This window comes from Scyliorhinus canicula, chromosome 7 (genome assembly GCF_902713615.1).
Source record: "Scyliorhinus canicula chromosome 7, sScyCan1.1, whole genome shotgun sequence".
NCBI classification, from domain to species: Eukaryota; Metazoa; Chordata; class Chondrichthyes; order Carcharhiniformes; family Scyliorhinidae; genus Scyliorhinus; species Scyliorhinus canicula.
Window position 1 is genome coordinate 172,907,094 of NC_052152.1, and position 16,661 is coordinate 172,923,754.

Here is a 16,661-nt window from a genome sequence, read left to right on the forward strand (position 1 = left end):
TTGCCTTCTGTAGTTGGTTGACCAGGAAATTCTCTTGCTCTTTACTGGTTGTTATGAGTAACTTTGTTGCAGTGTTAATGTAAGCCTACTTGTGACACTAATAAAGATTATTATTAGATGTATTGGAAGGATGCACAGGCTGATACTCAAACTGACTGGCCATGTTATGCATGCACCTTCTGCAGTCATCAAGTCCTGGTGGGCTTGAACCCCAGAGCGTCTGGTCAGAGGTAGAAATGATACCACTACACCAGAAGACCTCCCCTAAATAATGTATTTGCATAATTACAAAAAGTGCATTCCCAAGTCCTAGCAAGGTAATTATAGAATTCACAAATGGCAAAGTTGCAAATCAATGGCAGTCTTCCATCATATCTGGGATAAACACAAGGTGCTTATAAAGATTCATCAAAAAACATTATATTTTCTATTCAGGGTGTGTTTAATTATCCCTAGAAAAATCTCAATTGGTTACAATACTCTATACCTTTATAGCTAATCATGAAACCCGTTGAGTGCTTTGACAGATCTAATAGTTGTGGCATTTAAAAAATATTGCTCAAGGTTTTTCTCATTATCGGAAAGACAGACAGTGTATCTAACTTGCACTCCTTACCTCTTTCTAAATCTGACTGTAGCTGTGCCTCCAGATCTTCTGGGGAGACATAATAGTCACGTTCCTCGCCCTCGGGAGGTTTCGGTTTACATTTCCCACAGCAGCAATTACAGCAGCAGCAGAGACAGCAGCAGAAGTAACAACCAGTAATCACTCCACAGAAGACGAACAGAGCCTGCAGTTACAAAGAAAGGTCTTTAAAAAGTGATAGCCCACTTTTATAAGGCATCATAAAGAAGTTGATCACTGACTGATATTTTGAGGGGACAAATTTCCAGAAAATGCAACAGAAAAAAATGTGCACTTTTTAAAGTCAATAATATTCTTCAAGTCTAAATCATTCCTAAATTCAGAAACTGAAAGGCGATGATTAAAATTCAATGCTGGAGATCCAATATTGTCATTTTTGATTTATAGGGACAAGTGGCTTGGTAGGAAGACAGAAAAGAATGGATAATTGAACAATATGTTTCAGACTGTTGCCTTCAGCTGCTAATTTTTCTCGAACAAATTTAATTTGATTTATTGTCACATGTATTAGTATACAGTGAAAAGTATTGTTTCTCGCATGATATATATATGGGTTAGAAATTTAAAAAATATCAAGCAAACATGAGAATAGAGCATTTCACAGTTGATCATAGAATGTCTTGCTCAGGTAATTGAATAATATGGATAGCTCTGCTGAGGTAGCATAAGAAAAGACTGATTGACATTAATAGGATTTACATATTTTTGGTTGGCGTCATGTATAGTTGGAAAGCAACATATATTAGGATCAATTTTTACAAAAAAAAGTGTTCCTTATCAAAATACTGATTTCTACCCAAAGACTTGATTGCTAACCAGAACACAACTACTAGAACAAATTTTATACAAGTTTATAAAAGAAGTTGTTCTTGATTATATTAGCGATTCCAACAGAGGTAAAATAGACTGCTTAACTGCAGCGTTAATGTTCAATATTACTAATCTTTAAAATTTACTTCAAAAATGCAACACCCTGCTGCTTTAATACCTCAATTCGTTACAGCTGTATGAAACTGAACTACATAAATCAGAAGTTCGGTTTGTGCTGTCAGCTCCTCTTAAATTAGGTGGCAGCAAGGACACTACAACTAACTTTAGTGGCACTGGGCACAGGAAGGCAAAAAACAAACCAGTAATAACATGTTGCTGATCTCCTTGTGCAACCCTTGCCAGAAAGTGTACAAGTGGAAGCGCTGGCTTTGGAGACCCTTTAATTAAGTAGGTTGTCAAAACTCTAATTAGTACGATTGCTTGGATGAAGAAGCAGAAAGCTACATGCACCTGCACAACTATATTCACAGGGACCAATGTCTTCTGGAGAGGAAGAGGATTTTGAAGCAAGCAAATCATTAAAAAAAAGATTTATGCAGAAAAGATTTATTTTAAATAAAACACAGATAAATTCAAGAACCCATGCCCAGAAAGCAAATAAAGGATTGAAAGCTTGTATTTTGTATGCTATCCCAAGGTTGAATCTTTAAGAAAGAATATATGGGGATTCAGTCATTAATGAGAATTCCCCTATCATTCCTGTTATGGGGCAAGGGCCAGGGGGGTGGCGATCCTGATTGGCAAGAGGACAATGTTTAGGGCGACAAAGACGGTTACGGACCCAGGGGGACGGTATGTCATGGTCAGCGGGGCCCTGGATGGGGCGCCGGTAGTTCTAGTTAACGTGTACGCGCCCAGCTGGGACGACATGAGCTTCATCCAAAAGACCATGGCAGAAATCCCGGACATAGCGACGCACCGACTAATCATGGGGGGGGGGGGGGGACTTCAACTGTGTACAGGACCCAAAGACGGACAGATCAAACCCCAGAACGGGGAAAACCTCAAACATGGCAAGGGAACTCAGTCACTATATGGAGCAGATGGGAGCAGTGGACCCCTGGAGATTCGCCCACCCGGGGGAGAAAGAATTCTCTTTCTTCTCCCCAGTACACAATGTGTACACCAGAATTGACTTCTTTGTGGTGGGGAAAACGGTGCTTCCAGGGATAGACAAGGTGGAATACTCCGCAATTGTGATATCAGACCACGCCCCACACTACATGGACGTGCGGCTGGAGACGGGAAGGGCCCAGCGCCCCACATGGAGGCTGGACGGTGCCTTACTAGCTGACAAGGCCTTCAGGGAAAGGATAGCGCGGGCCATAGCGGAATACACGGAGAACAACCAAAACGGGGAGGTCTCATCCTCCACGTTCTGGGAAGCGCTTAAGGCCGTACTAAGAGGGGAAATCATTGCCTTCAAAGCGCAAAGAGATAGGGAGGAAAGGGTGGCTAGGCAGAAGCTGGTCGACTCCATACTGGAGGTAGACCGTAAATACTCCGAGGCCCCGACCGTAGAACTCCTGGCGGAGAGAAAAGAATTACAAAGGAACTTTGACCTGCTCTCCACCAGGAAAGCAGTACACCAACTCCACCAGGCACGCGGGGCCCTGTACGAACACGGAGACAAAGCCAGCCGCCTGTTGGCACACCAGCTGAGAAAGCAGGCAGCCAGCAGGGAAATTGCGCAAATCAGAGGTACCAGAGGCACGTGGGAAACAGAACCAGAGAGGATTAACGAAACCTTCAAGGCCTTCTACCAAGAGCTATACACCTCGGAGCCCCCAACGGGGAAGGCTGGGATGAACCGGTTTCTTGATGGACTGGACATACCAGTCGTGGGAGAGGGCAGAAAACTGGATCTGGAAGCACCACTAGCACTGGGAGAGATCATGGAGAGCATTAGCTCCATGCAGACGGGGAAGGCGCCGGGACCGGACGGATTCCCGGCGGACTTCTACAAAAAATTCGCGACAGCGCTGGCCCCGCACCTGCGGGAGATGTTCACAGACTCGCTAGCTAGGGGCACACTGCCACCCACGTTAGCACAGGCCTCAATCTCGCTGATACCTAAGAAAGACAAAGACCCAACGGAATGTGGGTCATACAGACCCATATCTCTGCTGAACGCAGACGCCAAAATACTGGCCAAAATCCTAGCCAAAAGGCTAGAAGACTGTGTACCTGAGGTGGTCACAGAGGACCAGACGGGCTTCGTCAAAGGTAGACAGCTTACCGCGAACATCAGGCGCCTGCTGAACGTGATAATGACCCCCTCCGGGGAGAGAACACAAGAGGTGATCGTCTCCCTGGACGCAGAAAAGGCCTTCGACAGAGTCGAATGGAAATACCTCATAGAGGTACTGGAGCGGTTCGGGCTTGGAACAGGGTTCACCGCTTGGGTAAAGCTCCTATACAACGCTCCCATGGCGAGTGTACGGACCAACAATACCAACTCCCAATACTTCCAGCTGCACAGGGGCACCAGACAAGGATGCCCACTGTCCCCGCTGCTGTTCGCACTAGCAATCGAACCGCTAGCAATCGCGCTCAGGGCAGCAAAAAATTGGAGGGGGATCCGAAGGGGAGGTAGAGAGCACAGAGTCTCACTCTATGCGGATGATCTGCTCCTCTATATCTCGGACCCACAAAGCAGCATGGACGGAATCATAGCGCTCCTGAAAGAGTTTGGAGCCTTCTCGGGCTACAAACTCAACATGAGCAAAAGTGAGATCTTCCCAGTACACCCGCAAGGGGGGGGGGGGGGGCAGCACTAAAGGGGCTGCCGTTCAAACAAGCCCGAAATAAATTCCGCTACCTGGGGATCCAAATAGCCCATGACTGGAAAGGGATCCACAAATGGAACCTCACCAGCCTGACGGAGGAAGTTAAAAAGGACCTGCAAAGATGGAACACACTCCCGCTCTCCCTCGCGGGGAGAGTCCAGACGATCAAAATGAACGTACTGCCCAGGTTCCTTTTCCTGTTTAGATCCATTCCGATCTACATCCCCAAGGCCTTTTTCAAAGCGCTGGACAAACATATCATGGCGTTCGTATGGGGGGGGGGGGTAAAAATGCTAGGATCCCAAAGAAGGTCATACAAAAAACAAAATCCAGGGGGGGGGCTAGCCCTCCCGAATCTACAATTCTACCACTGGGCGGCAACAGCCGAGCCGAGTAAGGGGATGGATCCAGGAGCCAGAAGCCGAGTGGGTGCGTGCGGAGGAGGCCTCCTGCATGGGAACCTCCCTCCGGGCCCTCGCCACGGCAGCACTCCCATCCCCACCCAAAAAACACTCCAGCAGCCACCCTCCAATCCTGGAACCAACTGCGGCAGCAATTTGGCCTGTACAAAATGTCGGACAAGGCTCCCATCTGCAACAACCATAGGTTCAAACCAGCACTGACCGACGCCACCTTCAAAAGGTGGAGGCAGGACGGGGGGGACACTGACAGTCAGGGACCTATACACGGACGACAGGATCGCAACACTGGACGAACTGACAGAGAAATTTCAGCTAGCTGGGGGGAACGAGCTACGGTACCTGCAGCTCAAAAACTTCCTACGAAAGGAGACAAGGACGTACCCACAACCGCCACGACAGACACTATTGGAAGACCTACTGGACGCAAGTATCCTAGAGAAAGGGAACTGTAGTGACATGTATGACCGACTGGTAGATAGGGACGACACCGTACTGGACGCAACAAGAAGGAAATGGGAGGACGATCTGGGGATTGAGATAGGGTGGGGACTCTGGAGCGAAGCACTGCATAGGGTCAACTCCACCTCCACGTGCGCAAGGCTCAGCCTGACGCAACTAAAAGTGGTACATAGAGCCCACTTAACGAGAAACCGTATGAGTAGGTTCTTCCCGGAGGTGGAGGACAAATGTGAGCGGTGCCAGAGAGGCCCGGCCAACCACGCCCACATGTTCTGGTCTTGCCCCAGACTTGTGGAGTACTGGACAGCCTTCTTCGAGGCTATGTCCAAAGTGGTGGGGGTGAGGGTGGAGCCATGCCCGATAGTGGCGGTCTTCGGGGTTTCAGACCAGCCAGATCTATTCCTGGGGAGGAGGGCGGACGCCCTTGCCTCCCTGATCGCCCGCCGTAGAATCCTGTTTGGCTGGCGGTCAGCAGCACCGCCCAGAGCTGCAGACTGGCTGTCCGACCTCTCGGAATCTCTCCAAATGGAGAAAATCAAATTCGCCATCCGAGGGTCGGACGACGGCTTCCACAGAACGTGGGAGCCATTCATGCAACTGTTCCGGGACCTGTTTGTGGCCAACGTACATGAGGAAGAATAGTCGGGTGGCCAAGAACCAGGGGAAAATGGACGGGAATCGGGGGAAGGTAGCCGGGGGGGGGGGGGGGGGGGGGGGGGATACGGGCTCGGTATGGGGGTTTGATGGCAAGCCAAGGCCCAAAACCAAACTATAAATAAATGCCTATAAACATGTGCCTCGGCCATATTGGGGAATGTAAAATATGTATGCTGGCTAAAGGGGGCGGCCACAATTATTGTTATGAAGATGCTTACCTGTAAATATTCATGTTAAATTTTTGTGTTTTCCTTTTTTTCCTTTTTTTTTTCTCTCTCTCTAATAACTTGTAATTTGTCATATATAAAATATGAAAACTCAATAAAAAAACATTTATAAAAAAAAAAATTAATGAGAATTCCAACTAAGCATTTGGAAATTAAGGGCAGGCATTCCGTATTGATACATTTTTAAAGAGTAACTGGTGGATTCCAGCAAAAAATACTTCACACCATATCTTTATCTGAAATTTTGGATCGTCTCAGGGGATGCAATGGACTTTTGCCTAATTGATATGCTGATCTTTAGCAATTGCATACTGGACAGTAAAAATTAGGTTCAGCTGCACAGAGCAAGGAAAAAACATTTCCGCAATATATTTGTGCTTTAAGCTGTAAAAACCTTCAGTGACAACCTCCAATGTCCTGTCACTCTGCATATATGGGCAGGATGGGTAAATGTGTAGGAATATTGTTATTATGAATCAACTTAAAAGCAGGGAAGGTTTAAATTGGTTGCCTGGCTCCAGCCCAACTTTGGAAGGTGACCGTTGTCTTTTATTTCCAAGATTGTTTATTAATGTAGCATCATACTGATTGGAACATGTGAACAGCATTATTTAGTTGATAACAGAATGCAGAATTTGACTTGAATACACGAGTGGTAAATAAAGGTCTATATTCATTGCTTTTTGCAGACTGCAGCTTAAAACACATTCAGATTGTTTACTAATGTTGTCCTACCAAAACCTGGCTTTACTTGCATCTCTTACCTGCTAACTCATCAATAATCAAATTAATTTACTTTGGAACCAGACTTTAGGACAAGTGCAGTGTGTTGGAGAGAAATAAAGCAGTGAGGGCACTGACAAATGAAAATTGCGCAGAGGGCATGAAATCTCCAACAAGCAAGTAGATACCGCAGCTTTTGATTCAAAAGGGATGTAAAATGTTCCTTATGGGAACTACAGCGAGACCATGGAAAAGGTAAAGAAAGGCAAGGTCCTGCATTTATATAGTACTTACTACAAATGTTGATATTTACCAGGTAATCTGTTTTCAGGTGGTTGTTGAGGGTAAATATTGGGCAGGTGCACACTCCTGCTCCAAGTACCATGGGGTCTTTTACATTCAGAAAAGGCCTTGGTGTAATATCTCATCCAAAAGTTAACATCCCAGACTGGCAGCCTAGATTTTATGTTCATGACACTATTCCAGAGTAACCAATTGTTTTCAATATATAGTCATCAGTCAGTTTTTCTGATGATGATGATATGAAATTGGAAAATTTCATGGTCTGGACTTTGCAGTTTTAAAGACAGTGAAATGGTTGAGTCACCATCATTCCGAGTACAACTAGTAGCAACTTCTAGCACCTGCATATGCATAGTTAATGTGGAACTCCAGAAGTTGCCATGAGTGATACCCTGCTCTTCACAGGGTACGTCACTGCACTCTTTACAGATGCAAGCAACATAGAATCAGTGAACTGTTGTGAGTTTCAACATTTTACACACTATCCTTGCTCTAAAAGAAAAATAATGCAAAGCCTTGTTCTATGTGCTGCATTGGAGTTTTATACAACCCCTGTTGACCAAGTTGGAGTCTCATTCCATCAGAAGAACATTTAAAGATTCTATTATTCTCAAAATAATAGGTTTGAGATTTTCAATTCTTCGTTCATTGGATGTGAGCGTTGCTATACGGGCCAGCATTTATTGCTCATCTCAACTCCCCTGCTTGCCAAGCCATTACTGTGGATCTGAAGCTTATGGTTCAACTGCCCATTCTTTTCCGTCTTCCTTCTAGGCCACCGGGAGTACATTAGTAAACCAGATGGTTTTTTGCAACAATTGACAATCGTTTCATGGTCATTATTGACTTTTAATTCCAGATTTTTATTGAATTCATTATCTGCCCGAGATGGCGGGTTTCAAACCTGGGTCCCCAGAGCATTCTCCTGGTTCTCTGGGTTATTAGTCCACTGACAATGGCACTATGCCATCACTTCACCTTTCAGAATGATATTTCAGTTTTTAATTATAATTTTGCCTTCTGCATAAAGTATTGAAATGTGAAATAAATGCCTTTTTAAACTTGCTGTCTGTGAGAATTCTTCAATCTGACTGGTGATCAGCCTGTATGCACTATGCCATGGAGGCTACCAAATTTAAAGTCATGTCCAGTTAGGGGAAGTGGACGCTCTTGAGCGCACTACATCTTTGTAGACAGACAGTTTTTCCAGAGGTCAGCAGCAATCATTATCCTTTCACCACTGACTATAAAAATCTCAGCACATATCAGTGATTGACAATTTTGCTGAAAATTTCAGTACAATCAAAAATTCTCACCTTTGCCCACCAGCTAGACAGGACGAAGTATGTATTTACATTCTCCTCACCAAACTGCTCTGCCACGTACAGACCCAATGAGCCATACTTATCATAGATATTCCGTTTTGTTGCATCAGTCAGAATTGCGTGAGCATTATTTATCTCTTTAAATTTTTCTGAAGCTTCAGGATTATCTGGATTCTTGTCAGGGTGATACTTCAGTGCAAGCTTTCTGCATAAAAAGACAACATATACAAATAGTTAGAAATATGTTCACTTTTGTGTACACATTTCAAGACCTGTGCCAGCCTAGTTACCATAAACTGTAACTTTTCAGGTCAAGTTACATAACAGATTGATGTTTCATGTTAAAAATTATTTTTGGTACTGCTAACTTTAGTATGCTACACAAGTTTCCATTGCGTTGTAGATATTGTTTTTAAGGTGCTTGCTGAGACTATTTATTTTCCAATACAAAGCACGGCAATATTTCTCCTGTGGTACACGTAGGTATAATCAGGTCCTGTGCCACAGACAAGATCTTGCATTGACATGCGGCTTTTAACGTTGAAATAGGAATTTCTATGGAAGAGAGACAAGTTTTTAAAAATTGAGAGTAAACCAAAATAAAATTTTTTGTTAAGAAAGGCTAATCCAAGAGGGGTATGTAAGGAGGTGGTGTTTTAGGACGGAAATAGAGCGGAGGATTCAAGACAGTTGAAAGGACCTTCATAGCCTTAGCCTTCTCCACCTCTGTGATCTCCTCCAGCTCCGCAGCCCTGAGATATATCTAGTCCTCTAATTCTGGGCTCTTGGATCTCCCTGGGTTTTTTCATTGCTCTACCATTGCTGGGCAATGCCTTGATCCCAAGCTTTGGAATACCTTCTTGACCCCCTTTAGACACTGCTTAAAATTCACCTCTTTGTAATTACGTTTTTGGTCATCTGACCTTATATCTCCTTATGTGGTTTGGGGTCACACTTCTATTGCATTATGAAGCATCTTGGGACATTTCATTATGGTGTACTATGGAGCCTTCAAAGGTGGGCCAAAGGTGAAGGAGCGGCAGCAGTTGCCACCACCATCACAACATCTTTTATTAACTAAGCATCTTTAACATAATGAAATGTCCCAGGATGCTTCAAAAAGGGCATTTTAAAACAAAATATGACCAACCCGCCCAAGGAGACATTAGGTCAGATGACCAAACATTAGGTCAAGACATACTCAAGAGACCAGAATTAGAGGACTATGTGGGTTGAGGGACTGGAGATGAGAGATAGGAATGGACAAAGCCAGAAGGAATTTGAATTCAAACTAACTAAAAGCATTACAATGAAAAGATGGGGTGCCATTTGACGCTGGTCTATTCCCAATAGTTAGAAATTTACAAGCTTCCCTCAGACAGGAATTAAATTGATTTTCACTGGCAAGCTGTGTACTTTGTTTAAAATTGATTTGCTTCTTGCTGTACTAAACAGAGCAGCTTCTTGGTAGCTGTATAATATATCAAATGTTATACCATAGCACCCCAATCATTAAAAGCAGCACATCAATTGCCAAAAACGCACTTTCCTATAAACTACTAGAACAAAGAAAAGTACAGCACAGGAACAGGCCCTTCGGCCCTCCAAGCCTGTGCCGACCATGCTGCCCGTCAACTAAAATCTTCCACACTTCCTGGGTTTGTCTCCCTCTATCCTCATCCTATTCATGTATTTGTCAAGATGCCCCTTAATGTCACTATTGTCCCTGCTTCTACCACCTCCTCTGGCAGTGAGTTCCAGGCATCCACTACCCACTGTGTAAAAAAAAAAACTTGCCTCGTACATCTCCTCTAAACCTTGGCTCTCGCACCTTAAACCTATGCTCCCTTGTAATTGACCCCTCTACCCTGGGAAAAGTCTCCGACTATCCACCCTGTCTATGCCCCTCATAATTTTGTAGACAAAACACCAGCATTAAACGTTCTAGGGGCAGCACGGGGGTGCAGTGGTTAGCACTGCTGCCTCACTGTGCGGAGGACCCGGGTTCGATTCCGGACCAGGGTCACTGCATTTGTGGCGTTTGCACATTCTCCCATGTATGGGTGGGTCTCACCCCCTTAACCTAAAGATGTGCTGGGTAGGTGGATTGGCCACACTAAACTGCCCCTTAATTGGAAAAATAGAATAGGGTACTCTAAAGTTATTTAAAAGAAGAAGCATGAAGGGGGCCATTTGCATCGGTCCCTGGAATCAGCGGGGGGGGAGAGAGGAGAGATTCTCCGGCCTGGATGGACAAAGCGGATACTAGCGTCCCGCCAGCGTCGTTCACCCCTGGTCGGTGGGGCGGGCTCCGTCCCCAAGGGGGTGGGGTGGGGGGGGCTCCGTCCCCAAGGGGGCGGGGCTCTGTCCCCAGGGAAGGGGGGGGCACCTCTCTCCCCGGGGGGGGGGGGCTCCGATGGGGTCCGGCCTGCTATCGGGGCCCACTGATCGGTGCCCCCCCCCCCCCCCCCCGGCCCCTGAACACCGATGTCAGATTGAGTTGGGGCCGGCGCGCTAAAGAAGTCCCCCACGCATGTGCAGGTTGGCGCGGCCCATCTGCGCATGCACGGGTTGGCGCACCGCCCATTTGCCGCCGGGATGGGAGGCTGCAGCGGCGTGAAACGCTCCAGCTCGTGCTGAATCAGTCGTCCCCATGCCCGTTTCGCACCATTGTGAAACGCGGCGGTGTTCACGACGGCGCAAACACTTGGGGTCCATTTTGGAGAATTGCCCCCAAAAAGTCTTAGTTGAAACTGGAAAAAAAATTCAGAATAGGTTTACATAATTCTCAAATTTATCTCAGCTTCACAAAATGTAAATAGTTTAAAATATATTCAGCCAAAAGCAATTCTAGATTTCAATGAAAAGTTTAAAATACATATGGAATTGAATTTACTCTACATTTATAGTTTTTTCATTTACTAGTTTTTTTTTCCTGTGAACAAATTGCACCCTCTGGTGTTTTGTTTAATAGTTACAGTGCCACATTGAAAATACTGACATCACAAACACTACATCAGAAATATTTTTTTTTTTTTAAATCACAAGTTTTCTAACCTAAGAAACAAAAGCTGGAGTAGAGCCCTCTGCACAATTCAATATAGTCATGGCTAATCTACCTCAACTCAAATATTTATCTCTATAGCCCTTAATTCTATTAGTACCCAAAAATATATTGAACTCAGTCTTAAATATACTCAAGTGACAGAGCGTGCACAGCTCTCTAGTCGAGAATGCCAACGAGTCACAACCCTTGGCGTGATTAAATTTCTCCTCAGTCCAAATTAGCCAACCATTTATTCTGAGAATATGACCTTGCTTTATGGATTCCCCAGCCAGTGGAAACACTTTCCCAGCATCTATTTGGCAAGCCCCATAAGAATTATGAACATAGGCATCAGGACCAGGTGTATATTTCAATTAGATCACCGAATTTTTCTAAACCCCAGAGAATATTGATCTCGGCTACCTAACCTCTCCATGAGACAATGTCCTCATCCTTGGGATCCGTGTTAGGCCCACAATTGTTCGCGGTTTGCATGGATGATTTGGAGTTGGGGACCAGGGGCAGTGTGTCCGGGTTTGCGGATGGCGCTAGAATGGGTGGTAGAGTGAGGAGTGCGGAGGATGCTGGAGGTCTGCAGGGGGATTTGGATGGGTTGGGTGGGTAGGCTGGGGTCTGGCAGATGGAGTGCAGTGTTGACAGGTGTAAGGTTGTCCATTTTGGTGGGAGCGGCAGCAAACGGGATTGTTGTTTGAACGGTAAAGTGTTGGAGCATGCCGCCGTGCGGAGAGACTTGGGTGTGCTGGTGCATGAGTCACAGAGGGTTGGTTTACAGGTGCAACAGGTGATTGGGAAGGCTAATGGAATTTTGTCCTTCATTGCTGGAGGGATGGAGTTTAAGACTGGGGAGGTTATGTTGCAATTGTATGGGGTGTTGGTGAGGCCGCACCTGGAGTGTTGTGTTCAGTTTTGGTCTCCTTACTTGAGAGGGGACGTGCTGGCACTGGAGGGTGTGCAGAGGAGATTCACTGGGTTGGTCCCAGAGCTGAAGGGGTTGGATTGTGGGTGGGGGGAGGGGGGGGGGGGGGGGGGGGGAGGTGGACTGGGACTGTGCTCGTTGGAGTTTGGAGGGATGAGGGGGGGGGTCTTGTAGAGGCATTTGAAATTGTGAGGGGAGTGGATGGGAAGGATGCGGGCACAACATCGAGGGCCGAAGGGCCTGTTCTGTGCTGTACTGTTCTATAAGTTCAGGTCCTAGTAATTTATCTTCACTGTGGTCCTAGATTAGCGTTGCTCTGAACACAACTCCGCACTAACTCAGTCTCAGACTCACTGTCCTCCCACCAAATTATTGCAAAATATCAAATTCCAACCTGAACGTCTCACTCAATTACATTAGCATTCATCTTTCCCTAGCGTATTTGGCATAGAAACCCAATCTTACTACATGCTAGAATAGAATTCTGAGCCTTACAGCCCACTTCATTATTGGAGCTTCGGACATATTCCTGACTTGGCCTTCAGTTGAATGAGGTCTACCACAAACCCCTGTGCCCCCAACACCTGCTTGTACCCAATTCATCTGGCACTTGGCATTCCTCACTCCTATCCTATAGTTTCCACAAAATGATTCCGGTCACTATTCTGAGCTTCCATAATAACCACAGTAGCATCCAGCTGTCCCACCTGTCATTACATCCCAACATAGGTCATCCCATTGGCAAATGTAAAATTAGTTGCTGTAGAATAACCTCAACACAGGTCAACAATTAAGGCAAGTTGAAAGATATGGTATTTCATTTTATATAGTCCACAATAAATTATTATGGTGCCTGCTGCAATAGTGATTTTTTAAGTTAAATTGCATTTTTAGCTTTTAACTTCATGATTATGTTACCCTTTGTGCCAATGGCTTGTGATTATTCTATAGTTAACGTTGTTTTTAAGAGCTCATTATCGGGAAAAGTTCTGAACTGAAGGTGGCAAGAGGTAGATAGGTTAGGGTGTTGCAGAAGAGTACGCAATGTGGCTTTGGTAGCATTGGAGTGGCCCTGGAATGTGTAAAGAGAGAAAATCATTGAGTTGGAGGGAATTGGAGGATATTCTGAAGTGATAACTTTGGAGGCAGGGGTTTGAGAGAATAGAGTTTGGGCATCATGGGGGGGGTGTGAACATCAGAGAATGAGGGAGAAGTAGCAAACAGTGATGGGGAAAAAAAACCCTCAAACACAAGACAGAAAAGTGGGTGGAATTTATAACTGATGAGGACAGACTCCTCCAGCTCCGATTCAGATGGTACTGTAGAGTATCTGCAGAAAATCATGGAAAATGGAGCTGTGAGGACGCAGTTGATAACAACAACAGCAAGATAGACAAATGCAACAGTAAAGTGTTATATTTTATAAGCAGCCGAAATGAAGGTGACAAGGACTCATCATAGTCAGTGTGGTGTAGACGAAAACAAGCGAGAGAAAGTAGGAAAGTCAGTTTTAAAAATTCACCCACAGACAAGCACTTCAAATTAAATCTCAGGCTCCAGAAGAAAGAATGATCCTCTGAAAAGTAATTTCCAAATCATGCAGGCTGCTCCTTGGATGAGAAACAACACTAAGAATTATCGATGTTGTAAATTCTATTTTCAGCTAGCTGTAAAGAAGAATGTCCTACCCACTGTCCATATGTTTAACCAGATAGTTTTACCTACTTCGATTGGAATTGATAATCAAAGACAAAGGTGCAACTTGATTTCTCTCCTTTCTGATTGATCTTTACCAACTGAATCAAGCTACTTGATTTGTTCACATTTTGGAGTTATTAACATTTATCTTTGCCCTCTTGGAAGTGCAATAACCTGACATATGACACTAGTGAGGGAAGTAAACACGTGGCTAAAGGAGTGCTTTCAGGCGGGGTTTAATTTCTTGGGGCATTGACCTCAGTATTGGAAGAGGAATCTGTATCTTTGGGATGGTTTTTTGTACCGATCTGGGACCAGCGTTCTAGCGAGAAGGATAAATAGGTTGGTCTCAAGGACTTCAAACTAGCAAGTGGGGAGGGGGTAATGGTTAATGGGAAGCAAAGCAGGTTAGCACATGGGAAGGTGTGTTCAACTACACAGAAAGTTAAGGAAAAAGATAAAGGGAATAAGAACTCAGGAGATGTTATTAATGGAGCTGCTAGGATTCAAAAAGGTATTAATAATCTTTGTTGTCACAAGTAGGCTTACGCTAACACTGCAATGAAGTTACTGTGAAAAGCCCCCAGTCGACACATACTGGCACCTTTTTGGGTACACAGTTGGAGAATTCAGAATGTCCAAATGACCTAATAGCACATCTTTCGGTACTTGTGGGAGGAAACCAGAGCACCCGGAGGAAAAACGCGTAGACATGGGGAGAACGTGCAGACTCCGCACAGACAGTGACCCAAGCCAGGAATTGAACCAGGGACCTTGGTGCTGTGACGCTATAGTGCTAACCACTATGCTACTGTGCATTTAGCATAAAACTAGCATCAAAGCACTTTGCCTGAATGTTCGTAGCATTCAAAACAAGATAAATGAGTTGACGGCACAAATCATCACAAATGAGTATGATTTAGTGGTCATTACGGAGATACTGCACTGTAAATTCTATGATAATTCTATGATATGGTTACAGGATGGTCACAATTGATAAGAGTTAAATATCCAGCGGCATCAGACTATACGGAAGGACTGGCAGGAAGGTAAGGGAGGTGGTGTAGCACTGATATTTAGGGATGACATCAGGGCAGTGGGAAGATGATATAGGTTCTATCGGGAAAAAAATTGAATCCATTTGGGTGGAAATTAGAAATAGTAAGGAGAAAAGGGTCACTGATAGGCTATGGGCCACCAAATAATATCATGGTGGGATGGGCAATAAACAAAGAAATAACTGATGCATGTAAAAATGGTACAGCAATTATCATGGGGAATTTTAATCTACATGTTGATTGGCCAAACCAGGTCGGTCAGGGCAGCCTTGAGGAGAAGTTCATAGACTGTATCCGTGATAGTTTTCACAAACAATATGTCGTGGAACCTATGCGGGAGCAAGCTATCCTAGATCTGGTCCTGTGTAATGAGACAGGAATAATAAATGATCTCATTGTTCGGGATCCTCTCGGAAGGAGCAATCAGAGTATAATTGAATTTAAAAATACAGATACTGTAGTGCGCGAGAAAGTAAAATTCAATACCAATGTCTTGTGCTTAAACAAAGGAGCACAATGGGATGAGGGAGGAGTTGGCTAGGGTAGATTGGGAACAAAGACTTCGTAGTGGGACAATTGAGGAACAGTGGAGGGCTTTCAAAGAGATTTTTCACAGTGCTCAGAAAAAGTACATACCTGTGAAAAGGACTGCATGAAAAAGGATAAACAGCCACGGATATCTAAGGAATTAATGGAGGGCATCAAATTGAAAGAAAAGGCATAAAGTGGCATAGATTAGTGGGAAATGAGTGTGGATAAATGGGTGGTTTTCTGGTTGGCGATCAGTGGCTAGTGGTGTGCCTCGGGGATCAGTGTTGGGTCCGCAATTGTTCACATTTATGTAGATGATCTAGAGTTGGGGACCAATTATAATGTGTCAAAGTTTGCAGATGACACGAAGATGAGTGGTAGAGCCAAGTGTGCAGAGGACACAAAGTCTTCAGAGGGATATAGATAGTTTAAGTGAGTGGGCAAGGGTCTGGCAGATGGAGTTCAATGTTGATAAATGTGAGGCCATCCATTTTGGTAGGAATAACAGCAAAATGGACTATTATTTAAATGGTAGCAAATTGCAGCATGCTGCTGTGCAGAGGAACCTGGGTGTCCTTCTGCATGAATCACCAAAAGTTGTTTGATTGCAGCAAGTAATTAAGGACGTAAATGGAATTTTGTCCTAATTGCTAGAGGGATGGAATTTGAAAGTAGGGAAGTTATGTTGCAGCATTATACGATCCAGGTGAGGCCGGGCCACACCTGGAGTACTGTGTACAGTTTTGGTCTCCTTACTTGAGAAAGGATGTACTGGCACTGGAGGGTGTGCAGAGGATTGATTCCAAAGAGAGGATTATCTTACGAGGAGAAATGAAGTAGACTGGGACTATACTCATTGGAATTTAGAAGAATGAGGGGGGATCTTAAGAAACATATACAATTATGAAGGGAATCAATAGGATTGAAGCAGGGAGGTCGTTTCCATCTGCAGGTGAAACTAGAACTAGAGGGCATAGCCTTGAAATAAGGGGGAGCAGATTTAGGACGG

General features: G+C 44.7%; 1 protein-coding gene across 1 annotated transcript in view; it reads right to left on the minus strand.

The window, feature by feature from the left end:
- Window positions 1-16,661, minus strand: part of LOC119969550 (dnaJ homolog subfamily C member 5) — a 93,464-nt gene that overhangs the window by 6,009 nt on the left and 70,794 nt on the right. Inside the window, exons 3-4 of the mRNA XM_038803310.1 lie at window positions 8,374-8,587; window positions 617-791 (exon numbers count right to left, since the gene is read on the minus strand). Of these exons, the coding sequence (XP_038659238.1) occupies window positions 617-791; window positions 8,374-8,587 (389 nt within the window). The remainder of the gene's footprint in view (window positions 1-616; window positions 792-8,373; window positions 8,588-16,661) is intronic.